Source organism: Mobula hypostoma, chromosome 4 (genome assembly GCF_963921235.1).
Source record: "Mobula hypostoma chromosome 4, sMobHyp1.1, whole genome shotgun sequence".
In the NCBI taxonomy this organism is placed as follows: domain Eukaryota; kingdom Metazoa; phylum Chordata; class Chondrichthyes; order Myliobatiformes; family Myliobatidae; genus Mobula; species Mobula hypostoma.
The window spans coordinates 128,559,277-128,587,270 of NC_086100.1; the positions used below are offsets into that span (position 1 = coordinate 128,559,277).

At 39.7% G+C, this 27,994-nt stretch overlaps 1 protein-coding gene across 1 annotated transcript in view; it reads left to right on the forward strand.

Moving 5' to 3' along the window:
• Positions 1–26,872, forward strand: part of LOC134344919 (protein regulator of cytokinesis 1-like) — a 33,809-nt gene extending 6,937 nt beyond the window's left edge. The window contains exons 3-14 of the mRNA XM_063045053.1: positions 2,142–2,264; positions 5,593–5,826; positions 6,791–6,961; positions 7,059–7,199; positions 7,663–7,810; positions 11,347–11,483; positions 13,555–13,650; positions 13,794–13,937; positions 14,204–14,293; positions 24,537–24,614; positions 24,954–25,094; positions 26,151–26,872. Coding sequence (XP_062901123.1) covers positions 2,142–2,264; positions 5,593–5,826; positions 6,791–6,961; positions 7,059–7,199; positions 7,663–7,810; positions 11,347–11,483; positions 13,555–13,650; positions 13,794–13,937; positions 14,204–14,293; positions 24,537–24,614; positions 24,954–25,094; positions 26,151–26,219 — 1,572 coding nt within the window. The 3' untranslated portion in view covers positions 26,220–26,872. The remainder of the gene's footprint in view (positions 1–2,141; positions 2,265–5,592; positions 5,827–6,790; positions 6,962–7,058; positions 7,200–7,662; positions 7,811–11,346; positions 11,484–13,554; positions 13,651–13,793; positions 13,938–14,203; positions 14,294–24,536; positions 24,615–24,953; positions 25,095–26,150) is intronic.
• The last annotated feature ends 1,122 nt before the right edge of the window (positions 26,873–27,994 follow it).

Genomic DNA, 27,994 nt, shown 5'->3' on the forward strand with positions numbered 1-27,994 from the left:
ATTCTCAACGATTCTACATCTTCTGATCCAGTGTCGTCTCTTTCTAATGATTTTATTGTTTTTTACCAATAGAACCAGACCACCCCCTCTGTCTATCTGCCTCTTCTTTCAATACAATGTGTATCCTTGGATGTTATGCTCCCAACTATAATCTTTCAGCCCTGACTCAGTGATGCTCTCAACATTATACCTACCAAACTTTACCTGCTCTTCAAGATCATCTTCCTCGTTCTATATACTGTTCAAATATAATACCTTCTGTTCTGTATTTGTCACACTTTTTAATTTTGACCCTTTTTTACACTGTAACTCATCCCACTGACTGAAATTTTGCCTTGACATCCACCTGTCCTTTCTGACAGTCTTATTACACACTGCCTTTGCTTGTATACCAACTACCCCATCACTCAGTTTCCCATTCCCCAGCCAAAGTATTTTAAACCCTCCCCAACAGTTCTAGCAAACCTGCCCACAAGGATATTGCCCTCCCCCAAGACTCAGGTGCAACCCATCCTTTTTGTACAGGTCCTGCCTTCCCCCGAAGAGATCCCAGTGATCCAGCATTTAGAAAGTATGCACCAGTTCCTCAGCCACACATTCATCTGCTAGATTGTCCTATTCTTGCTCTCACTGGCACAGGCAGCAACTCAGATTAGTACCCTGAAGATCCTGCTTTTCAGCTTTCTACCTAGCACCCTCATTTCTCTCTACAAGACCACCTTCCTTTTCCTACCTATGTCATGTGTCCAATATATACCAAGACCTCTGGCTGCTCACTCTCCATCTTTGGAGTGCCATGGACCCAATCCGAAACTCCCCTGACCCTGGCATCTGGGAGGCAACATGCCATCTGAGTGTTGCTATTGGGTCCACAGAATCTCATGTCTACTCTAACTATGGAATTCCCTGTCACTACTGCAATCCCTTTCTTTCCTCTTCTCCAATCCTCTGTTAGACACCCAACTGCTGCAGCCTCTCCTGGTAAGTCCATCCCCACAGTATCCAAAGTGGTATACTTGTTGTGGAGAATGGCCCACAGGAATACTCTGCTTACTTCCTTTCCCTCTCTTGACTGTTACCCTGGTACCTGCCTCCTGCAACTTGGGGGTAACCACTGCCCTGTAGCTCCTATCTATCACCAGCTCAGTTTCCCGTACGAGCATAAGGTCATCAAACTTCAGCTCCAGTTCATTAACATGTTCTCTGAGCAGCTGCAGCTTGGTGAACCTGGTGCAGATGTAGTTATCTGGGAGACTGAAGGTCTAGAACTCCCACATCTCACACAAAGAACACAACACAGCCCCTGGAGCCATTTTCATTGCACTATGTACTAACAGAGGAAGAATGAAAACAAAAACTTACCAGATGCTTACCTCGTCCAAGCCTGATGAGCCAAAGCCTCTCCGTTCCAACACTGGTTTGTTGACACGATGGTTGCTCCAACAATGGCCAGCCACTCTGCTTGTCCCTGCCTTATTTGTATTTGCTCTTGCTAATGAATTGGGATTTGATTGGGCAGCTGGAAAATGCCAAAAGCCTGCGAATGCTCCATTTTAAAATCTTATTCATAGACCTGTGAGTAGCCTCCTCCCTCATCCCCAATTCAGCTGGGATACCTTCAACCCCAACCCCTAACCATCATATTAAATTCAACCAGCACACTGCAATTACTGTCCTTGTTTAACCATGAGATGACTGCTTGCATTTGTTGTATTTTTACACCCATTTCAAACAATAACATGCTGAAAGTCTTCCACTAGACCCTTCCTACCTTCAAACTCCACGCACAATGTTTTTCTTTATACTTGGCTTGCAGCTACATCCATGTGGTTATTGATGCAGCATCAACAGTTTGAGCGAGTAGAATTGCCATGCCTACTTTGCCTGTATAGTAATGTTCCCTAAATGTATTCATGAAAAGTTTGACACCAATTTTTAGATCTTCAACTCCCAAAGAGTGGATTACTCTCTTCCTTTAACCCTTACTTTCTAAGATCAAATCCTTGTAATTTAACTCTTGAATATTGGGTAAAAAATATTTAGAGTACATGTAAATGTAAAATGTTTCCTAATTCTGTTTTGTGAGAAATAATTAAAGCAATCCTTCAGAAATCAACATTTTTCTTCAAACGTTTCCACAGCGACTTCTAGATCAAATGATTCATGAGGAGGGACTTTTGAAAGAGCAGTTAAAGGAAGCTATTCAGAATTGGCGGGAGAAGCTGCAAGCTTTATGTTCTGAACTTCATTTGGATCCTTATGAGGTAATGTACTCTATAATGTGAAGATTTTGAATCATAGTGAATAACCTTTTTTTCCTATTAGACCTTGTTTGCTAGTTTAACTTGCTGGATAAAGACTGATGGAGTTTGGAATTATGGATATTATCAAAATTCCATGGCAGAGAATGGTGTCCTTTTGGCTTAGTCCTGGAAAAATGCTCTTTTGAGAGCATGAAATCCATTTTTAGGCTTATTTTACTTAAGGCTGCTGGCAGTCCTTTTATCCAATATAATTTTTGGGTGACACTAAGCCGGCCTTGTTCTTTGCTGTGATCAAGTTCATCAGTTCAAACCTTTTGTGCTTAGCTACATTGGACACCGGGGGGCATGAGGGCCTGTTCAAATCTATGTTTTTGTTGGGCATTTTAACTATCATCAGTCGTTATGTATTTATTTTTCTTTTTGTATTTGCTGTTTGTCTTTTGCACACTAGTTATCTTTCCTGTTGGTGCAGTCTTTCTTTGTTTCTGTTATTGGAAATTGAGTATGCCCATAAGAAAATTAATCACAGGGTTGTATTATGTACTTTGATAATAAAATTACTTTGAATTTTGTGCTTCAGTTTCTTCACAACATTTTCCTGGCCAAACTCTTTCTTTTCAAAAAGCCCTGAAAATTTATCCTATTCACGATGAGCTTAATCTAATGTTGAGTTTAGTAAAATAAAATATCCATCTGATTAACTTCATCATCATCTGAGAAGAGAAGATGCAGGAAATCAAAAGGTCGGGCAACATCTAGATGAAAGGAACAATTGAATTGATGTTGTGGATTGATCCTTTATTTATAATTGGCCAATTCTAACATGAGATGGAGTGACAAGATGCCTGAACTTGTTGAATCTGCTAAGTCCTGTGAGTTTTAATGTGCCTAGTCAGAAAATAAGTTGTTTCTCATTTCTGTCAAACAAAGCCCAGTAATACCTCCGTTACAGAGGTCCGAATGGTATAGTGATTAAAGTAATAAGAAATAAACCCAGGATCATCAGTTGTCAATCTGTAATGCTAAGTTTTTTTTTCTCCCTGCATATGTTGTCTGACTTGTGCATTGCCAATACTGTCTATTTCAGATTTTCAGTGTCTGCAGTCAGAACAAAAACAGCCACTTCTAGAAAGCAGTAATGAAATTGGAATATAAAGCAGTAAAGAGACAGTCCAAAAACCTTTCAACTGGAAAAGTAAGATGAGGAGGATGGAAAGGATGGAATGTCTGCAATGGGTTGGAGATCAAAGTTTGCAAGAAAGCAATTTTTTAAAAAGCTGAGACAGAAGGCAAAAGGCGAAGAAGAAAAAAAAACAAGTATAACCATAAAGGGGCAGCCACATCGATGGGTGGAAAAGTAGTTACTTAAAATTGTATTGTACCAAAGTAGTCCTAGAGGAATTAATGGCACAGAAAGCTGGTACTTCCCAGTGTGTGATAACTTGCATCCCAGAGTACTATGGAGGTAGCTATGGAAACAATACGTGCATTGGTTATGATTTGAAGGAATTCTGTAGCCTTTTGCAAGGTTAAGAAGGGAAATGGTATATTTACCCTCATAACAAGAGGATTTGACTACAGGAGGAGGAAGGTTGTCTTTCAGCATTGTATAGGACCATGACAAGACCACACCTGAACTATCGTACACAGTGCTGGGGGGTGCCCAAGAATTCCTGTGAAATACACTACCATTTCAGTGATGTTATAACAACAACCTCTCACTCAATGTCAATAAGACCAGGGAACTGATTGTAGACTTCAGGAGAGGGAAACCAGAGGTTCACAAACCAGTAATCGAAGATCAGAGGTGCATAGGGTCAGTAACTTTAAATTCCTGGGTGATACCGGCCCTAGATCCATCATATAAACATAATAGCAAAGAAAGCATGACAGTGTCTCCTCTTCCACAGGAGTTTCTGGAGGTTTAACATGCCATCAAAAACGTTGGCAAACTTCTATAGATGTGTGATGTAAGTTGTGCTGACTGGCTGTATTAGGGCCTGGCATGGGAACACCATTGCCTTTGAGTGGAATATCCTACAAAACATAGATTCGGCCCAGTACATCATGGGTAACCCACCCCCCCCCCCACGTCCATTGAGCACATCTACATGAAGCATTGCTGTAGAAAAGCAGCATCCATTACCAAAGATCCTCACCACCTGGACCATGCCGTTTTTTCGCTGCTGTCATCAGGTAGAAGGTACAGGTGCTTCAGGACTCTCGCTTTCGGGTTCAAGGACAGCTACTACCTCTCAACTATAAGGCTCTTGAATAAAAGGGGATAACTACACTCATTTTCTTGTTGTTTCATGCTTGTTATTTATTGCCATTTATTTATATCTGCATTTGCAGTTTGTTCATTAATTCTGTTTACAGTTACTGTTCTATAGATTTGTTAAATATACCTGCAGAAAAAGAATCTCAGGATTGTATGTGGTGACGTGTATACACTCTGATAATAAATTTTACTTTGAGCTTTGAACTTTAAACTTCCACAGGCAAATGTTCTTTTCTCCCACGCAAGTATTCCAAAGCAACACCCTCTGCAACTCCTGTCCACTCTTATCCCCATCAATCGCTCCCTGCCCAATTGCCTCATGTCACTTTTCCAGGTAATGGTAGGAAATAGCACACATACTTCCACCACCACCCCCACCCATCTTTCTATCATTCACAAATGCACACTCACTTGTATATCTCTAATTCAGTATATGTAGTGCTTTACAATGTAGCCCCTTCTATATTGGGAGAGTCAAACGATCATTTTGTTACCATTTTGTGGAACATCATTAAATCGGCAAAAAGGAATCTTAAGGCTTTAGTCACCTTTCACTTTAATTCGGTCTTACTCCGAATCTGATGTCTTTGACTCTCTACTTTGCTCTACTGACAGCCAACCAAAACTTGAAGAACAGCAGCCCATATGGACATGTTGCAGTCCTTATGACTGGATACTGAACTTGAGTTTAGCCAACCAGTATTTTCACTCTCTTTCTCCAGAGAGGGTGTTTTACAACTTTATCTTTTTGTTTTAATTTAATATCATGGTGATATAGCTATGGGCACTATGGACCACCGTGTCAATGTCTACCTATTAGCCTATCTAGAGGTACAGTACATATATTCCATTTTCATGCTTGGGACTCTATCGTTCTATGCTATGCCTTAACTAAGGTTACTACAAACATCACTTGTACATGATATTTATATCTGATTCCACCGCCTCTGGCAGGGCACATTTGGGAGAGCTCAGTAGTTCAAAATTTAACTTTGGCTATTGTGATAAGGTAATATTATGACTTGAATGTGTTCATTAATCCTACAGGCTGATGAAAATTCTACTCCACTTCAACTGGAAAAAGAACTCAGAGATAAAGTGGATGCTTTACTTAAAGAGAAAGATGTTCGAATGAAAGAGTGTGAAATGCTTCTAAAAGAAGATCAAGCTTTGTGTACAGACCTCTGCAAGACTCCTTACTATATTCCTACTGGCAAAGTTCCTTCCCTCAAAGAACTTGAGGAGCTTAAAAATCACATCTTGAGTACAGCCAAAGAAAAGGTGTTATAGTTATTTTCTGTTTCCTCTTAATACTTTGCAACTGCATCTATGAATTATGATAACAATAGTTAGCAGGTTATTTGAGGGCAGGGAAACAAAAAGGAATTGCAATTGATTTTGACTTCCCATGACAAGGTTTTAAAGGGATGTTCCTGATCTGTATATTTGGTAATTGAACCTGATTATTGGAAATGATGAGAGCAAGACTTTGATTCTTTTTCTTGATTGAAGTTTTTCAAGGTTGCATGTTACTCTGTCAAATGTATGCTTTGTAGACAGGAATGCCTTCTTGGGAGTCAAATTTGGGCGAGTGTATTGAGTGCAATGTTAAATCACTGGCATTGATGATATGTCATTGAAAATTAAATGGCAGGTAGAAATAGTAGGAATAGAGGGGTAGTAACTAGTAGGATATACTCAGATCAGTGTGTCTCTTCAGAATGTATATTAGTGATTTTATCTAAGGGGTAGAAATGTAATATTTCTAAATGCTCTGAGCAGGCAGCAAAGACGATTCAAGCTTGATGGTTGTATTTTCTCAATAGATGTTGACTTCTGTCTGAAGGGGGAAAATATTTTAAAGTGATTTCATTATTTGCTGGATAGCATATTTTTGAATATATTAGTTCAAGTTGAATATATTATGCAAACATTAGATGAATTATTCACTCTGACTTTTTATTTTCAGCTGGATAATTTATCTAGTTTTCTAGTTAATATCTGTTCTAAACTGCTCAGTACTTCATCCCATTAATTACAGTGCAAACGGCCATATCAGGCTTCATGTGAGTTTAAGAATTCTGCCCGGCTTTTCTTGTCAACCACATTGTGCTTTGATGCGCTTAGCTGTCCAGTGCAATCTTGCAGATTCAAAATGACGTTTGGATCTATTGTATTTGTACGCTTGAGTATATCGGGCTTTGACTCTACTGAAGAGTCTTTCTCGATGCCTTGCTTTCTGCAGGAACACCGTTTAGCTACCTTTCTGGGACTACGATGTGAGATCACAGATCTTATGGCAGATATTGATCACATTCCTGATACTACATTTGAAAAGGATGCAGTTCTAGAACAGGAGGATCTTTTTTTCCTCTCTGATGAAAATATTAAGTCATTAGAGGTACTACGTAAACAGGTCAGTGTTCTAGTTTTTTGGATTTTAATGAATATTTAAATTACTGAAGTAAAAAAATTGATTTTGTATAATTGGTCTCTTTTTATTAAAATTGCAGTTGTTGATGCGAAAACAAGAGATGATAACCACACAGGAGTCTCTGAAAGAACAGATTTGTTCTTTGTGGAATACATTGCAGATTCCTATAGAGCAGCAAAGCATGGATACAACAGGCTCCATACCTGAAGTCAATGCAACAGTGTGTATTGAATCTTCAATCTTAAGTATTGTTTCCGCTATTCTTGTCATTTTGACAAATGGAAATGAGCAGCATAGACAAAATTGCAATTGCTATGAATAATTGTTTTCAAAAGTGAAGTTGAATGTCTGCATCCATAATGTAGACTTTTAGCTGATCTTTTCTGAAAGTTATTTTATGATGGAGGAATAACAAAGGCTAACATGGGTTTCACAACTGTATTTCACAATTGTGCAGATCCTGACCCAGGTCCATGTAAAAGATGAATATAATGTGTGTTACTCATGTCAGATGTTTTCATGACTGGAAGTATTGTCTTTTCATCCAGCAGTGATCTGGGTTCCTCTTAAAGATGACACAGTGCATTCAAAAAAAAAAAATCTTACCTGAAGGAACTTGTCCTGTACTGTAGTTTTGCATTCATCTGTTCTGTGCTACATTATAATTCCTCAATGACTTTCAGTTGCAGCAGACCCTTGAGCAACTTCAACAAATGAAGATTAAGAATCTCAAACAAGTCATTACTGGGCTTCGAGAGAAGCTACACACCTACTGGGATAAATGTCTCTACAGCCAGAAACAAAGAGAAGAACTTGATTTCCTGCAGAGTGGTATTTTAGCATTTGCTCTTAATAGCTCATTGTCTGACTACGTCATAGTTTTGGTATGTACAATAAAACTGTGGACTATTTGCTAGTCTAACTACGGAAAGAATTCAGAAATCAAGTGCAATGGGATTTGGGAGTCCTGACGAAGGGTCTCGGCCTGAAACGTCGACTGCACCTCTTCCTACAGATGCTGCCTGGCCTGCTGCGTTCACCAGCAACTTTGATGTGTGTTGCTTGAATTTCCAGCATCTGCAGAATTCCTGTTGTTTGGGAATCCTTATTCAGGATTCCCTTAAGGTCAACTGTAGGTTTGCTGTAGTAATGAGAAAGGCAATTGCAAAGTTGGTATTTATTTTGAGAGGATTAGAATATGAAGGAGGGTATGTACTACTGAGACATTAAGCTGTTGGTGACACTGCATCTAGAATAGTGAGCAATTTTGTATTCAAGGAAAGATGTACTGGCCTGGGGAGCATCGGGATATTCAGAAGAATGATCCCAGGAATTAAACATTTAACCTGAGTGGCATCTGACTCTGGCCCTGTACCTGATGGAATTCAGAAGAATTGTGAAGTTGACAGTAACTCAAATAACCATACATTACAACAGTGGTGTGCAGAAGAGTTTCTTTGAAATCAACAAGTCGAACCATGAAGTGGATGGGTTATAGCAGCAGAAGACCATGAAAAAGCACTTAATGGCCACTTTATTAAGTATCTCCTGCACCTAATAGAGTGGCCACTGAGTGCAGATATTGGGTGAGAGCTCAAACTGCTTTCTCTTGCCAGCTATACAGTACGTATGGTGTGAAAATTAGTTTGCGTAAGTTAGACCTGTCTTCCAATGATTATAGCTCCCCAGTGCAAAGCCGCTGTTCTGTCAATACTTAGTTGACATATTTAGAGGCCAAGGGAGCAGCTACTGTGAATGGTGGTTCAGTGCAGGGTTATCTTCTGTCATTGTGAATAATTTTAAAGCGCACAGGTTTCTATTCTGTAACTGTCTCAATATAAACTTTGCCCAAGCGCCAGGGTGCTGAGATTTTGGTTAATGGGGGGAGGAAGGAGGAGAACGTAAGCAATGAAATGATGTTCCTGTTTAACATGGCTTTATATAGGGATGCTTGTTGATCTGTTCCCAGCAATACAAGGATGCACAATATTAAAAGAAACAGTTAAGAGGGCAATGCTTGAGAGCAGAAATTGAAGGATGTGTCATTTGAATGTATTGGTGCAGGTGGCAAGGATTTGGGATTTCTCTTCTGGGTTGAAAATTACCTTTACAAGAGGGACCAATGGCTTTGAGCAGATTTGATGGTGCACCTAGGGAGAGTTTAAACTAGATTGGCAACTGTGTTGGCTGGGATACAAAGCAGCAGAAAAGCAAATGAGAGTTTAGAAGCTGATACAGAAATCAATTGACAAGATAGGCTGGAGGAAAGAGTTTTATTAAATTACATTTACTTCAATGCCAGAGGCCTAATGGTTGAGGTGAATGAACTCAATACGGATAGATACATAAGACTGGATGTTGCATCTGTTACAAAGAACAGGGGTCCCCAACCTTTTTTGCACCGCGGACTGGTTTAATATTGACAATATTCTTGCCGACCGGGGTGGGCGGTGGGGTGTTCTCACTCCCAAAAAAGGGACAAAAGTAGCAGTCAAATACAGGACACTTGTGTTTACCCCGAGAAAGACTACCATGACCATGAAGCCTTAGCGGGGGAAATACGGGACAAGGGCAGTATGGGACAAACCAATTTAGCCCAATATATGAGATGTCCTGGCTAATATGGGACAGTTGGCAACCCTATGTTCAAGTTCAACAGTGCGTGACAGGGAATGAGGAAAGGTGCAGCTGACTCGTATCATTTCATATCGCCAAATCATATCATTTCCTCACGGCCCAGTAGCACATGCTTTGCGGCCCGGTGGTTGGGGACCACTGACAAAGAACATCGCTAAGGAAGGGTCAATACTGGCAACTCAGTGTTCAGGGTACAGCTGCTACAGGCAGGAAAGAGACAAAGTTGCATGTTTTGATTAAGAAGACTCACAACAGTGGTCCAAGATGGGATTGCTGAGGGATTACCTAATGAAGCTTATGAGTTGAGATGAGAAATAAATGAGTGATCATTTAACCTGAGTAAATGAGTTATTATTGGTACTGTACTATGTGTCACAAATGGCTAACATGAAAGACAGAATAATATGTAGGGAGAGCTGCAAGGATAATAACGGTTACCACTGTAGGGGATTTTAACCTATCTGTTGTATAGACTAAGACGACTGCTGTTCTAAGGATTTAGACTGGGTGGAATTTAAGTGTGTTCTGGAAAACTTCCTCAAACGATATATACAGGGCCCAACTAGGAAGAGAGCAAAGCTGGACTTTGGAAAGGGGGCAGGACAATTGAATAGGGTGTCAGTCAAGGAAGCACTTTAGGGCAAGTGCATTATTCTATCAGTTTTAAACTTTATGGAAAATAACAACTGGTCCAGAAGTTAAAACTTCTAAGTTGAAGCAAGATGAATTTTGACAGTATTGGTCATGTGGCCTGGCAAAGTCGATTGGAATAGCTTGTTGCAGACGAGGGCATTTGGAAAGTGGGATGGTTTTAAGAGTGAGATAGCAAACGTTCAAGGTCTGTATGTACCTGTTAGACTGAAGGGGGGTGGGGGGGGCGGAATACTGTCAGGAGCAGGGAACTTGCAGATGTTGTGCTCTTTGTTAAGAGCAGACAAATATAAACATAGAAAATCTACAGCACAATATAGGCCCTTCGGCCCACAAAGTTGTGCCGAACATGTCCCTATCTTTAGAACTACCTAGGCCTACCCATAGCCCTCTATTTTTCTGAGCTCCATGTATCCATCCAGGAGTCTCTTAAAAGACCTTATCATTTCCGCCTCCACCACCGCCGCCAGCAGCCCATTCCACACGCTCACCACTCTCTGCGTATTTATATATTTTTTTTAAAACTTGGCCCTGACATCTCCTCTGTACCTGCTTCCAAACACCTTAAAACTATGCCCTCTCATGCCAGCCATTTCAGCCCTGGGAAAAAGCTTCTGACTATCCACACGATCAATGCCTCTCATTATCTTGTACACCTGTATCAGGTCACCTCTCATCCTCCATCACTCCAAGGAGAAAAAGCCGAGTTCACTCAACCTATTCTCATAAGGCATACTCCCCAATCCTTGTAAATCTCTGCACCCTTTCTATGGTTTCCATGGGATCAAAGAGAATCCCCAGAAGGGGGATGGAGGAGTATACTTAAATCAGGAGGGCAAAGGAGAGCATGAGATTAGTTTAAGGAAGATCCAAAGAGATTTCCCAAAATAAATTTAGGAGGGAAAAGAGTAATTGGCTAGTGAATGGTCCTCTCAAAGACTGTAGAGATAGGTAAAGTCTTTAATGAATAATTCTGTTCCAATAGCTTATGGAATACTGCATCTTGCTAGCAGCAGTTCAAGATGGAGTTTTTTATTTTCAGATTTTGCATGCTTAATGATAAATTTATCTATATACAGACAATTTCACAGAAGAATTGCTACAAGTGCATGATGAGGAGTTGGTAAAGATCACCCTTTACTATGAAAAGTACCAAGAATTGTTTGATAACATTGAAAAATGGCAACATTGGTGGAAGTTGTTTCTACAATTTGAGGTAATGTACTTTGCTTCCTAATCAAATTATAAAATCTAACCTTGTTTCACACACACTTTTGAGGATGTTCTTTGTATAAATATTAGCCATTTCAGTGCCTACTGCAGTCTTGTCTTTTTTTGACTGCATTATCAAAATGTATTACAAAAATTGCATTACATTCACATTTAGACTTTATTCTCCATTGAAAGCTCATGTTTCTTGTCACTATTTGGACTCTTGGCAAAAGGAAATTACTTCCCAAGTTAATTTTGACCTTAATTGCCTAGACAAAAATAAGACATTGAGATTTTTAAAGAATGATAAACATTTCTCTGGTTTGATAAGTGTCTGTATTTGGTGTACCAAGCCACTTTCAATTGTGACTATAGATGTAATATCTAAACTGTTCCTGGGTACCAAACTCGCTGCAATTTTAAATGCAAATTGCATACATTATATTAAAAAAAATATGCAATTTGCTTTAAATTGAGGTTCAATTGCTGTGCAATGGTCTGCTTAAGTTTAAATTGCTCTACAAATTTATTGTTGTGTGCAACAAATTAGGGTGGTTCATTTATTTGGGATCCTTTAACACTGTTGTACAGAAGGATCTTTAGGTGCAAGTCCTTAGCTTCCTGAAAGCAACAAAAGTGAGTAGGTTGTTAAAGAAGGCCTACAGCATACTTGCCTCATCATTTGGGGATTGAGGATTTAAAAAAAAAGCAAGCCGCCAGGTTTTGTTGCAGCTGTATAAAGCTTTGGCTAGGCCACAGACTGGTGTTCTGGAAGGTCATGCATGCTTTAGAGATGTTCATCAGGACATTACCTAGATTGGACAAATTTGAATTGGTTTTTGTGGAACATCAGAGGCTGAGGAGTAAGTTGATAACTGTATAAAATTATGAGCAGTATAGAGGTTAGATAGTCTTTCTCCCTAGGATGGAAATGTCAAATACTAGATTGCATAGGTTAATGCTGGGAGATGGAAGCTTAAAGCAGATTTGAGGTGAGCTTTCTGTTTGCACAGTGATCATCATTATGTGCCGTGTCATATCGATGTGGGCAGTCATGGTCCTTCCATGGCCGTGATTGTTCTTGGCAAATTTTTGTACAGAAGTGATTTGCCATTGCCTTCTAGGCAGTGTCTTTACAAGACTGGTGACCCCAGCCATCATCGACACTCTTCAGAGATTGTCTGCCTTGTGTCAGTGTTTGCATAAACAGGGCTTGTGATTTGCACCAGGTGTTTCGCCTTTCCCAAAGGTGACCTGCAGGCTAGCGGAGGGAAGGAGCGCCTTACACCTCCTTTAGTAGAGGCATGTCTCCACCCCGCCACCCACAGTGGTAGATACCAGAAATGTGCTACTAGGAGGTGGTGGAAGCAGGTATGATAGCACCATTTTAAGGGGTAATTAGCCACAGGAGCAAGCAAGGTTTGGAGGGATGTTGTCCATGTGCATGCAGATAAGATTAGTTTAAGGGAGCAGTCCTTAATGTCTATGCCTATCACAAGTCCAATTGGCATAGACATTAAGGACTGCTCCTCTTTTGTGTTCTATGTAACTTTCTGCTAATTATCTTCAAGGCAACTTTAAAATGTATGGTAAAGCTATATAATGCAAAGTCAACAGATGCGTTTCGAAAGGTTTCCATTTTTTTGTTTCACTGCACTTATGAAATTCTTCCAGTCTAACTAGGAGACCTTGATATATTTTAGAACTATATTTTAAAATGGGTTGCTTACAAATGGTGGATTCAAGATCTTGAACAAAGTTAATGCTTTTAGTTGCAATATGATCTAATGTATCCAGTTATCTCCGATATGGTTAAAGTTCAGACACTCAGTTGGCTAATTTGATAGCAAATTTGGTGCTCACAAATGAAAGCAAAGGTCTTTCAAAAGGAGTGCAATTTGCTCTCTTACACTACACAAAATAACCTACTGCTTGATAACTAATAACACATCACTAATCACTTCAAATTTTGAAATCTACAAATGAAAAATGATTGTGTGAAATGTATTGAAGTGTTATTTTAACATTGACTTTAAAACTGAAAAAAAACTTTGACATGGATTTGACTTTTACAGAAGAGGGCATCAGATCCAAGCAGATATGCTAATAGAGGTGGGACTCTACTGAAAGAGGAGAAAGAGCGTAATCAACTCCAGAAGAAACTACCAAAGGTAAACCTATAAATAGGAAATGCTTTTGCATATCAATTAATTTTTTTAACCATGTTCGTGCTACTTGATAACTTATTGCTTTTATTTTTGCTTCCATATTTCCAATTCTATTGATATGGCCTAATTGATTTTTTTTTCTTCAGCTGGAAGAGGAACTGAAATTAAATATCGAAAAATGGGAAACTGAGCAGGGACGTCCCTTCCTGGTTAATGGTCAAAATTTTTTAACTTGTATTGCAAATCAATGGGAACAGCATAGAATTAAGAAGGAACAAGAAAAACAAAGGGTATGTCATTGGATTTGAGCAAAATCATTCCATGCTGAAAATCTAATTTGAAGTTTGTACATTTTTAACTGACCTTTAAGATAAATGACACTTAAAATAATTTGCTATTTAAATTCTAAACTTGATATTAGCTGAATTTGAGTTTTAAAAAATTTCTTGTTCATGTTTAGTTCATAAGATGTGTTTTCATTTAGTACATGGAGCTAATTTTATGGAATTGAAATTATAGTATTGCTTGTGATTCTTGTCTTCTGGTCCTTTTCCAGTGTATAAAGAAGGACGAAGGGCTTGCCTGTAAAACTCCTTTAAAACGGCTATTGGGTCCATCAAATACACCACAGAGCAAATTCAGAAAGGTAAGTAACATGTAGGTTTTGACCTTGTTGTAATTGTAGTGGTTTATTCCATTTGTAGCAGGCAGAAAGGTTTAAGAGCGGGCCGTGAGCCCGATTTGCCATTCAGTGTGATTATGACAGATCTGCTCCAGTCTATGCCATTTTGCATGTGGCTCTGATCTTTCAATTTGTGCATCTACTTCCTCTTTAAAAACTTCCAATGATTTAGCCTCCTGAGTATTTCTGGATAAAGACTTCCATAGACTTGTTACCCACTGCCAAACCAAATTCCAATATATCTCTTTTAAGTGTCCACCTGTTTTCTTGTACCTTTGACCCCCTTGTTCATGATTCTCCCTCTAGTGGTCTTCTGGTCTTTGGAGTTTTGTATGTTTCAATATGATTCTTTTTCTCTCATTTTTCTAATCTAAGGAAGGAGATGTAACTTTGGCTACACATGAGACCAACCCTCTCTGTTCCAGTAATTAGTCTGGCAAACTGCTGGATTGCTTCCAGTGCCCATCTTTCCTCAAATGAGGGAGCCAAAACTGTTCAGGTGTAGCTTTGCCAGCAACCTGTATAATTCTAACAATAATTCCTTGTTTCTAAACTCTAACTTTCTTGCAATGAAAGTCAATGTTTCTCTAACTACAGTATTTGCTGTACCATTCTATTAACCAGATCCTTTGTACTTCACTCATTTGCATCTCATTTAGATGAGTGTCTTTTGGTATCTCTCTCTGAATTGCATGACCTCACTTCCCCTCACTAAGCTCCATTTGCCAAGTTTTCACTCACTAAATTTGTCTATCCTGTTGAGTACAGATATGCTAATTGTAACACCTGTCCTTCCTGCTCTTTGGTGTCATTTTCAAGCTTGAATACTGTGCCCTCTTCCCTGTTCCCTAGTTCATTAATATAAATAGTAAATAATTTGAGGGCCAAGCATGATCTTTGGGGCACTTCATTAATTAATCCTCGCAGCCTGAAAGATTTAATGATTCCAACTCTGTGATAATCAGACTTCAGTCCATACTATCATGCCGCCTTTCCTTCACCCTTCTGAATACCATTACCTTTTACCTTCATCAGCCTTTGGCCCATTATCAAGTGTCTTCAAATACACTACATCTACAGTATATATTCCTCTCTATTTACTCTACTTACTACATCCTCAAAGGATTCTATCAGATTTGTTAAATGTGACTTACCTTTGATTGAACAGCTTTTCTAAATGACTAGTCATCTCTCATGTATAGACTTCAGCCTCTTGTCAACAGCAGATTATAGCTAAAAGGTGTATAATTTCCTGCTTTTAATCTCACTCCCTTGAACATGGAGCACAGGAGGAGTAGCCCCTTCAGCCCATGATGGTCTGCCAAGCTAATTAAACTGGTAATCAAATGTCTAACTAAACAAATCCCTTTTGACTACATAATGTCCATAAACCTCTCCTGCACATTCAGGTGCCTATCTAAGAGCCTCTCAAATGCTTCTGTCATGTTTGCCTGCTCTACCATCCCTGGTGGTGCATTCTGGGCACGATCCTCTGTGTATATTTAAAAAAAAAATAAAAACCAACTTGCCCTGCTCAGCCTCACTGAACTGTCACTCTTTCACTCTAAATGAATGGTGTCTAGTATTAAACATTTTAACCCAGGGTTGGGGGTGGAGATATTGGCTATCTATCTATATCTCACAGACTTAAACTTTCACCCCTCAGCCTCTGCCATTCCAGATGCAACTACCTAAGTTTGTGTAATGCCTCCTTGAAGCAGGTGTTCTCTAATCCGGGCAGCATCCTACTAATCTTCTTCAAACCCTCCTCATCCTTCCTATAATAGGGTGACCAGAACTGACTGCAATACTCCTGATGTAGCCTAATCCGATTTACAAACCTGCAATGTAACTTCCTGACTCTTGAATTCAATGCCTTGACTAATAAGGGTATGCCATATGCTGCCTTTACCTCCCACTCAGGGAGCTATGGGCTTGGCCCTCGAGATTCCTCCATGCATCAACATTGTAAAATGTCTTGCCATTAACTATGTACTTGAAGCACCTTCAATTACTCCAAAAGACTGAGGTTTGGTAAAAATACTGAAAGGCTTTTATTCGCTGTACAATACGACCTCCACAGTGAGTGTCTGCCCCCGGACTGAGGGGGAGGGGCAAGACGAACACCTTTATACAGGACTCTGTGGGAGGAGCCACAGGGGCAGTCAGCAGAGGGGTGTGTCCAGACAGGTAACCGAGTTACAACATATGTACATGGTTTACCACAGTACTGTACTTAATTTCTCATTGTACAACATATTTGACAAGATTAAGCTATCTACAATTTCTTTTCTGTACTATTCTCAACACCACTAATCTTTGTACTGTCTACAAACTTGCCAGTCAAAGTCACTTTTATATAAATAACACTGGACGACAAATTTTTTTCAAAAGTGTTGCTTCCTCAGCATTTTTTCTGTTTATGATAGACTGCTTGAAGATGAACACAAATATAATTTCAGACTACTTGTATCACATAGGAATTTGGAGAAACAAAAAATTGACTTTTATTGAATATAATGTATTTAATTGCATAATGGTGCTGATGCTTTGCAATAATTCAACTAAGTAAAAAATATTTTGTTAATGATTTTCATTTGTACTTGGTGTCTGAGGCTTCTCGCTTAAGTGTCCAACAATAATTCACCAGCATTGATGGATTCCTGTTGCAGTCATGGAGAAAAGATACCAGGCCAATGTCCTGGTGAAACCTTTCACCATGCTTGTCACTGACAGCACTAAGATTTGCAGGGAAGAAGTCTAAATGGGAATGAAGAAAATGAATCTTTAGTGACATGTTGCATTTCATGGTTTTATATGCTTGAAGCATGCTTTCAACCAGCTGCATGTAGTTTGGTGCTCTGTAGATGCCGAGAAAAATTTTAACAACTTCCTTGAATGCCTTCCATGTGATTTTCTCCGGTCCCACTAGAAATTCTTCAAATTCCCTGTCATTGATGACCTGTTTGATTTGTGGACCAACAAAAATGCTTTCCTTAATCTTGGCATCAGTTATTCTGGATGCATCTGACTCAAATATCAAAATCCTTCATAGAAATTTTTGTGCCTGGTGATAGCAAAGTCCATCCTTACAGTCCTGAACCCAATAATTATTATTAAAACCTCTCCTGCCATGCAGCAGCCGCTCTGCCTAAGCATGCCTGGACAAGATGGGAAACTTTCCAGCTTACATTGTAGGCAACATTTTAATTGACTTGAATTATGAATTGAAATAATGAACATAAGTTTATTTTAAAAAAGGGTGCGAGATAGGGAAATTTCATAGTGATTTTCATGATCAGTCGCCCAAAGTTCATAAGATACACCTAAAGGTATTCAGGAAGCAAAATCTTTGTTGTCCAGTGTAATATATCACCAGCTGAGGTCCCAGTGCAGTTCCACCAGTCGCAGACCTCCAACCTTGGATCCCATGCTTCTCCATCTTCTGGATGACCCTACCATGAGGACCCTTGTCAACACTTTGCTAAAATGCATGTAGACAATATCCACCATTTTATATTGAATCACCTTTGTCACCTCCATGGGGAAAACTAAATTAAATTAGTAAGACACTGTACAAGTCAATGCTGACTGTCCCTATTTAGGCCATGGCTTTCCAAATACTCATAAATCTTCCCCCTAAGAATCCTCTCCAATAGCTTCCTAGCTACTGACATGAGCCTCACCAGTCTTGAGTTTCCAGGGTTACCCTACCTGCTTTCTTGAGTAATAGAGCATTAACTGCTTGCCGGAACTTTGTGACCTTGTCTGTCACAAGAGAGGGCACAAAGAGGCCCTCATGGCCTCAGCAATCCTATCACTTTTCTCTCTCAATATCCTGTGGTATATCAACATCAAGCCAGAGGATTTGTCTACCTTGGTGTTCTTTTAAGAAACCCAAAGCAACAGTTTGTTTAATCTTAATGCCCTAGCATATCGGCATTATCCTACTCCTCCAAATCCTTCTCTGTAAATATTGATGCAAAGTACTCATTTGAGGTCCTTGCCCACATCCTTTGACTCCATACTTGTGTTCCTGTTATTAATTGCATGTATATTTGTGCCCAGCCCCTGTACTGGGACATGGACTGCCAACAGTAGCTTGCCAGAGTCCACTGTCCTTTTCTAGATGGCACCAGGTATATCTTCTTTGTCCCAGGCATGAGATCTTTGAGCATCTGTTGGTGTTGCTGTGGCATGGGGTTGCCAGCCCCATGCCCAGCCCTACTCTCATAGCTGGGTTTGGGACTGTCCATGGCAGAGTTCCTGTTATCAGAGTAGTAGATATTTTGTATCCAGTGATTGAATTCCATGGTCGAACAAAGTGTGGGACATCTAAATTTAAACTCCAGATGGTGGATATCTTGGTGTTAGTGGGGAAGAAAGGAGGTACCAAGGAGATGATCAAATGTACTGGAAATACTGTTAGGCAGCATTTGTAGAAAGACAGTTTTGAGCTGAAGATATCTATGTAAACTATCTTTTCCTGTGGAAAAGATAGTAACACTTAATATTCTAAAATGTATCACATCATTATTCAAGAAATTTAGAGTCAGACGAAACTAAGCATTTATTAAAACAAGCATTCCCAGACTGTCTGGCAAAGCAAGCATTCTTCACCAAATAGCCTGCAGTTTCTTGGCTTCTGGGCTTCTAAGCTTTAATTAATACATAGTTGCTTATGCAGGTGCAAAAACAATTTAGCTTAAGAATCTCAACAGTACATGCTGAAGAGAAATAAAGTTGATCTTCCAGTTATCTAGTTCCTCCATTCGAGACCCTGAGTACATCAATAACCTGAAAAGGGATGTCATCTGGTACTGAGCACGTCAGCATGTTTTTCAGAAGGTCAGCAATGCATCACTATTTTGTGGTATGCCCTAAATGAAGTATTCATCATAGAAAGGGTGAACAGAACATGAACATTACGGCACAGTACAGGCCCTTCAGCCCAAAATGTTGTGCTGATCTTTTAACTTGCTCTAAGATCAATCTAACCCTTCCTTGTGTAAGCCCTCAATTTTTCTATCATCCAGGTGCCTATCGAAGTTCAAGTGCCTGTTAATATATCTGCCTCGACCACTACGTACGTGTGTGTGTGTGTGTGTCCCCACTTGATCCATGCTTTTTAGCATCTTGTACACCTTTATCAAGCCTTCTCTCTTCTTTTGCTCCAAAGAGAAAAGCCCTAGCTCACTTAACCTATCCTCAAAAGATCCTACTTGCTAATCCAAGCAGCATCTCTCCGCTGGTTGGAATACCTGACACAGGAATCTGGTCGTGGTGGTTGGAGGCTAATCATCTCATCCTCAGGACATCACTGCAGGAGTTCCTCAGGGAAGTGTACTAGGACCAACCATCTTCAGCTGCTTCATCAATGTCCTTCCTTCCGTCATAAGGTCAGAAGTGGGGATGTTCACAGACAACTGCACAATGTTCTGCACCATTCGTGACTCCTCAGATAGTGAAGCGGTTCATACCCAAGTGCAGCAGGATCTGGATAATATCCAGGCTTGGGCTGACAAGTGGCTAGTAACATTTGAGCCACACAAGTGCCAGGGAATGACCATCTCCAACAAGAGAGGCTCTAACCATCATCCCTTGACATTCAGTGACATCACCATCACTGATTCCCCTACTATCAACATCCTGGGGGGTTACCATTGACAGCAGACTGAACTGGTCTAGCTGTATAAACACCGTGGCTACCAGAGCAGGTAAAAGGCTAAGAATGCTGTGGCGTGGAACTCACCTCCTGACTCCCCAAAGCCTGTCCACCATCTACAAGGTTCAGGTCAGGAGTGCAATGGAATACTCACCACTCAACTGGATGAGTGCAGCTCCATCAAGAAGCTTGACACCATCCAGTACAAGGTATCCCCACTTGACTGGTTCCCCTTCCACAAGCATCCAATCCCTGCACCATCTACGAACAGTTGCAGCAGTGTTTACTATCTACAAGATGCACTGCAAAAACACACCAAGTTTTTAAGGCAGCTTCTTCCAGACCCACGACCACTACCATCTAGAAGAAGGAGAACAGCAGATACCTGGGAACACCACCACTTTGAATTCCCCCTCCAAGTCACTCACTGTCCTGACTTGGAAACATATCACCGTTCCCTCATTGTTGCTGGGTCAAAATCTGGAATTCCCTCCCTAACAGCACCATGGATGTACCTACACTTTGGGGACTGCAGTGGTTCAAGAAGGCAGTTCATCACCACCTTCTCAGGCAACTAAGGATGGGCAATAAATGATGGCTTAGCTGGTGATGCCCACATCCCATAAATGAATAGATTTAAAAATCCTTCCACATTCTTATAATGAAATGACCAGACCTGAACACATTGTTTCAAGTGTAGTCTAACTAGGGTTTTATAGAACTGCAACTTTACCTTGTGGCCCTTGATTTCAATCCTTCCATTTATGAAGGCAAGAACCTTCATAATGTTACCAACCTTGCATGACATCTTTGTGGAGGAACAGAGGGATCTTGGGTCCATGGTCATAGATCCCTTAGTGCTAAGAATCCTGTATTCTGCTTCAGATTTGATCTTCCAAAGTGAATCATTTCACTTCAGTCTTCCTGGTTGAGCTCCATCTACCACTTCTCAGCCCAACTCTGCATCATGCCAATGTCCTATTGCAACCTACAGCAATCTTCTACACGATTCACAGTCCAACCAACCTTTATGTCATCTGCAAACTTAATAACCCACCCTTCTACTTCCTCATCAGTCATTTGTAAAAATCAAAAAGCAATGGTTCCAGAATAGGTTATCAGCCTCCAGGCAGAATACCCCCCATCTATAATCACCCTCAGCCTTTTATGGGCAAACCATTTCTGTATCCACACAGCCAAGCTTCACTGGATCCCACATCTCCTGACTTTCTAAGTCTGCCTACTTTGGGAAACCTTATCAAATGCCTTGCTAAAATTCATATTCCCTACATCACTGTACATTGTCACATCCTCAAAGAATGTAGTCAGGCTTGTGAGACATGACCTGCCCCTCACAAAGTCATGCAGACTGCTTCTCCAAATGCTTGTAAATCCTGTTTCTAAGAAATTTATTTGCCCATCACTGAAGTAAGACTCATTGGTCCATAATTCCCCGGTTACTCCTACTCCCTTTCTTGAACAGATGAATAACATTTGTCAACCTCCAATCATCTGTTACTACTTCCATGGCCAGTGAGAATGCAAAGGTCATCACCAAAGGCACACCAATCTCTTTCCTTGCTTCCTGTAATAACCTGAGGTATATCCCATTTAGCCCTGTGGACTTGTCTTTTATAATGTTTTTCAAAATTTCCCAGCACATCCTCTTCCTTAATGATTAGATATTCAAGCATATTAACCTGTTTAACACTGTCCTCATTTATCAAGGTCCCCTCTCACTGGTGAGTACAGAAGCAAAATATTCATTAGGGACCTCCCCTCCCTCCACTGACTCAAGGCACACTTCCTCTTCTATCCCTGATTGGTCATACCCTCTAGTCATTCTGTTTTTCAAGCATGTGTAGAACGCCTTGTTTTCCTTAATTCTGCTTGCCAAGGCACTCTCATACCACCTTCAGCTCCTTCCTGCCTTTCTTGTAACACTCTGGACCAGGGGTTCCCAACAAGTGACAGTGGGCTCCTCGGTTAATGTTAAGGCTCATTGGCATATATTTTTAAAAAAAGGTTGGGAAACCTGCTCTAGAGTTAGAAAGCAAGGATCAGACTAAAGCTTAAGTAAGCTTCTTTCTTCTTGACTAGAAGTTCCCTATCTCTGTCCACCATTGCTTGTTCACCCTACCATCTTTTCCCTGCCCCAATGAGACAAGCCTATCCACAACCTCACGTAAGTGACCCCTAAACAACCTCCACATTTGTTGTACACTTCCCTGAGTATGTCTGTTCAAATTTGTCTCCCAAGTTCTTGCCGAATTCTTCTTCCCAACACTGCCCCCCCTCCCCCACATCACAATTACATTCCCCATGCTGTTCGCTCCTACCCCTGTCCAAGGCTGTAGTAAAGATCTTGGAGGTCACTGTCACCCACTGAGAGGTCTGGTCTGGTTGATTGCTTGGCACCACATGCAACATGGTCTCTCCTCGTTGGCCTGTCTGCGTACTGTTAGGACAACTGACAAATTCCACCCCATCTAAACCATTTGCACTAAAGTCTCAATGTTATGGAAGTTGAAATCGCCCATGGCAGCAACTGTTATTTATTTATTTTGCACCTTTCTAAAACCTTCCTCTCTATCTGTTTGCCAGTGTCTCTGTTGCTATTGAGGTGGGTGGGGGGGGGGGGAAGAGGAAGGGCTATAGAATATTGCTCCCTTGTTTCTGATTTCCACCTATTCAGCAGACAATTCCCCCATGAAATTCACCCTTTGAGACTGTGATACTGTCTCTGATTGGTAATGTCACTCCCCCAACTCTATCGCTACCCTCACTGTCTCTTTGAAAACATCTAAACACCAGAACATCTAGTTGCAATTGTGACAGCCAAGTCTCTGTAGTCACCACAGCATTATAATTCCAAGTACTGGCCTGTGCTCCAAGATTATTGCCCTTGTTCCTGACAATACTTGGATTAATATAGGCACAAGTGGAGGCCAAGTTATTGGGTGTATTTAAGGCAGAGATAGATAGGTTCTTGATTAGCCAGGGCATCAAAGCATATGGGGAGAAAGTAGGGGAGTGGAGATGACTGGAAGAATTGGATCAGCCCATGGTTGAATGGCGGAGCAGACTTGGTGGGCCAAATGGCTTACTTCTGCTCCTATATCTTATGGTCTAATTCAGCCCATCCCTCTGGCTACAATTATGCCCAACTACCTATCCTTCCTCATTCTCTACACCTACAGCTACCTGTATATCAACTGCCCCATCATGTGACTATCACTCTGTTTCTGATTCCCCCTGCCAAACTAGTTTAAACCCTCTGCAACAACTCTAGCAAATTTGTCTACAGGGATATTGGTCTTCAAGTTTGGGTGTAACCTGTGCTTTTTGTGCAGGTCATACAATACTTTCCCCAGAAGAGGTGCGAATGATTCACAAATCTGAAACCCCGCACCATTTCTTCAACCACATGTTCATCTGCCAAATCACTGTATTCTTGCCCTCACTGGCAAGTGGCACAGTCAGCTCCTGAAATTACTACCCTTGATGTCCTGCCTTTTTTTGCTTCCTATTGAGCTCCCTAAATTCTATCTCCATGACCTCATCCCTTATCACCCAACCATATCCAGTATAGTTGTTATTGAGGGAAATGGTTGCAGCGTTATTCTACAATGTCTTATTCTTTCTCGCCTGACAGTCATCCAGCTACCTGCCTCCTGCAACTCCTGCTAACTCCCTGTAGCTCCTATCACCTTCAATCTCCCATATGATCCAAAGATTATCCAGCTGCAGCTCCAATTCCCTAACACTCCTTGCAGTTGGATGCACTTTACAAAGATGTTATCAGGGAGACTGGCAGTCTCCTAGAACTCTCACATGACATGAAAAGCATACCACTGACCTGGGACCATTCTCCCACTCTAGCTAGGCTCTAATAAAAAAAGAATGAAACTTGCCTTAATGTTTGCCTCTTCCTGTTGAAGCCTGTTGAGCCAAAGTTTCAAGTTCATCACTCTAACTTTGGCTCACTTACATAATGGCCACTCCCATATTGGCTGCTCTACTTAAACCTCACTTTTTATAAGCCTTTGATAAGTGCCTGACGATTTGCAATATCTCAAGCCCACTAAGTAGTTTCCTTGGAATTAAAATGATCAACCATTCAATTTGAATTGGAATTCAACAGTTAATATCTAGTTTTCTCATGCATTGGAAAGAACGTAATTAAAAATGCATTGTTGGTTTATTTGGGACCAGGAATGTCTGCTGAAGGTCTGAAAGATTTAGTTTATTTCCATTTCAATATTGTTATCACAAACATACATATCAGCTTGATTTGAAGTTTTAACTGAATATCTCTTTATTATGAAAGGTTTGGTTCTATTTAAGTTGTGGTGGCTTAGCAGACATCTCTGTGACTCCTGATCTCAGATAGTTGCATATGGATACTGATAATGCAATTCTTGAGATAGTGAATCTATTTGAAAATGTGATGCATTTTGAAATCTTTATGCTCAGTACATGAAATGACTTGTGTATATTTCAGGCTGAGAACTGTAGTCAAACTAAATTTTCTCTTCACAGTTAAATGTGACTTCAGCTATTATGAATAATGGAAGCACTTGTAACCAAGCAACAAAACCACCACTTTCAGCACGAAAGGTCAGTTTTTTCATGTGGAAATGTTAATGTGAATAATTGTTTTGTAGAGCCTGTAAAATTTCTAAAACAAATTTGTCTGCAGAATAAGACTAAGCAATACTTTTTGTAAATACGACTTGTACTTTGTGGATTCACATGAACTGGAAGATGCATCTGTCCAAGTAATAACTTCCCCCAACAAAAAAACTCTTGTACTGCAAACTTCCTGGTGTGTAGAATAATTGGATTTGGTATGTAAAGTAAACAATTTGCGGCACTTATTCTTCATGCTTGATACTTAATTTCAGCATGGTTTGTAATTTCTGAGGTGCTTTATTTAAACCATTATGTGTTTGTTAGACTCCAAATGCAAGCAAGTTGCCAGAACTGTTGCAAAGATCATCTCCGCAAGACAAAAAAATGATAAATCCATCAACTCCCAATATGGCACGGCAGCCTGGTACATTTAGTGCACTGGTTACCAGCTATTCAGAATTTTCGGTAAAAGTTTGTTTTAAATCTTCTCCACCCTTCAAACTTTGAAGAAAAGTTCAATTATGTACAAACTAGATCGTTGTATAGTGACTTGTTAATTGTTGGCCAGTAAATCACTTTTTCTGTATCTTAGAAATATAGTTGGAGATGGGGGTGATGTATAATAAATGTGTGTGTGTGTGTGTGTATATGTGTGTGTATATATATATATAATATATATCTAAATGTTCTTGCTCTAATGGTGATATGTACAGTATATCACTGGCTGTTTTATCTTTACCGAATTCTAAATCTATTGGCTCCAAAGTCAGGAAGTCGTAGCTTTGCACTTTCCTTCATGAACATCTCTTGGATTATCCAGGAAGAATCTGAAGCAAAATATTTGGAATTGGAGTTTTTTCACATTTTGAGGAAATCAATTGGGTTTATATGAAACAGCAAGTGGCACAATAGACCGTTTCTTCCTGTTTCATAACTTAGTCAACTTTAACTTGTGCTCTGCAGAGTTTGCATGGTCTGCAATCCCAACCCCCTCATCTTCCAACTTTGTGGATGTCCTTGGGGTACTCCAGTTTCCTCTCACAAATGCATGTGATTTGGTCATGGAAATGCAATGCATCCTGTGACTTTGAGAATTAAGTGCAACTTGTGTAGAGTAAATCAATGGCCTCAAAGATGATGCTTGGATCCCTTTGCTTTTATAATGTCACTACCACCACCACTTTTTTTTTTATTGCAGTTCTATTTTATCATTTGGTGAGCTAATTTCAATTCTTCTGTACCATTCTAATTTTTTCCATTATTCCTTGGCTGCACCCACAGATCTTTCTTGTTTTTGTTTTAAGTGTAAGAATCTGAACAGAGTTTATTTCATCTAATATTGATGACTTTAGTTTAAACACATTTACTTGCCACACTCAAGTTCATAAAGAAGTGATACTGCACTTGAAATTTCAACCTTTTTCTCATTATATTGAATTGTTTAGTGATACAATAAAATAAGATTGTATTGATTCAAAAATAATTAAGTTTTATTCACATGAAACTTCATTGTCTTTCTAGCGCAACTTTTCTAGAAAATCTAATAATGTCAATGGACAGCTCAATTCCACAACTCTTGGAAGTCCGTGAGTGATCTTAGATGCCTACTAGTTCAGGTGAAATGGATCCTGATGTTTTGGAAATTCAAATGTCAGATTTGTTTGAAGTTCATAGTTATGGTTAAAGACATGATTACTGGATTTCAATTTTGAATGCTGCGATGCTGTGGCTGTTACAGTGTGCTGATCAGTTTTGACTATTTCTGTGCATCTGCGTGGGACTATTTATTTGTCGTTTTGCTTGTATCTACCTCCCACTTTGAATAGAACATGTACTATTTCACTCATTTCATTTGTAAACTAACTGACCTACTCTTTCAAAAAGGCAATTCAAAGCGGCCAAAACTACCTTTTTGTGAAAGTTTCACAGCTTTTCTAAGTTTCATTGAAAATATGTGCTTGTGTTTTTTTTTAAATAAAGAGTTGGGTTTTTTGTGGGGAAAGGGGTTGTATCATTTTTACAGATGCTAATACTGGGAATAAGATAGCTAAATTGAAATGCTGGAGTATTTACCTTCATTACCTTAGTAAAATCAATCCTACCTTGAAAATAACTACTATTATGTAAGGTGCCTTTTTTCAAAAAAGAAAGCTACTTACTTCCTCTTAGTGTATTTATGAATTGATTACAAGTAATTAGGTCATCAAATGTGGTTATGCAATAAAATATTGAGCTGCTTTGTGTCCATAGTCCTACTAAGCTTGAGAATCCCATATCAAATAGTTAAATTCTGACTAAGCTTTGTGATATAAATATTTAACTTTGCTAAAGTTTCTAACATGAATTGCACAAGGTAGTTCCTTGAGTCAGTTCTTAGTTTTATAAAGAACTACAAAAATATAGGTTGCATGTCATTGTGCAGAATATGCAAATTTAAGTTATTACATGTGCAACTAGATAATAAAAGCCAGTAGTTGATACCAGGCAGCTGTATAAAAACAATCAAATTCTCCCTCAGTTAATTTCTCTGACTGCTCATTCTGTATACATCATCCCTTTGATAAAGCTGTTGTCCCTTGACCTTAAACTTAGCCCTCTAGTTTTTGATTCCCTTTCCCTGAGGGGGTGGAAATGTGCATTCACTCTCACAGTATTATACACCTCTATACAGTCTCCTCTCAATTTTATTTCGAGGAACAAAGTTCTAACCCGCCCAATTTCTCGCTATAACTTTGGTCCTTGTCCGAGTAAGATTCTCAAATCTTTCCTTTCCAGTTTAATGATATTGTTCCTATCACAGACTAAACAAAAATGTACACAATACTTCAAGTATAAACCCACTGAGGTCTTCTACACCAGCAGCATAACATCCCAACCCCTACAGTCTCTGCCTTCCCCTCCCTGTCTACCTGTGATGCCATTTTTGGGGAAATGTACTTCTGGGTCCCTTTGTTCCACTCAGATGTGGACTCACTAAAGTTCTGTGTAATTAGAGCATGCCTTTGTATTTTTCTATTTGATTACAGTAGCAATACTAAGATTATAGTTTTTGTATTTTCTGGCAACATCTGCATTTGTCTATCATGGGCAGCCAGATCCCACTGTATTTAGTTTCTCTAGTCTCTTGCCATTTAGATTATACTTTTCTTTCCCCTCAAAACAGGCAATTTCACTTCACTCACTTTTCCTTAATTTACTTCTTGCGTAGCCCATCCCAGCATAGCTTGTATTCTCTGCAGCTTATTTTCCAACGTGCAATAAGCAGATTTTACACTTTTAGTGCCTTTTTCCAATAATTTATATAAATTGTAAATGGTTCACACCTTTGAGATCTCTGTGAAAGACCACTGATTGCATCTTGCCAA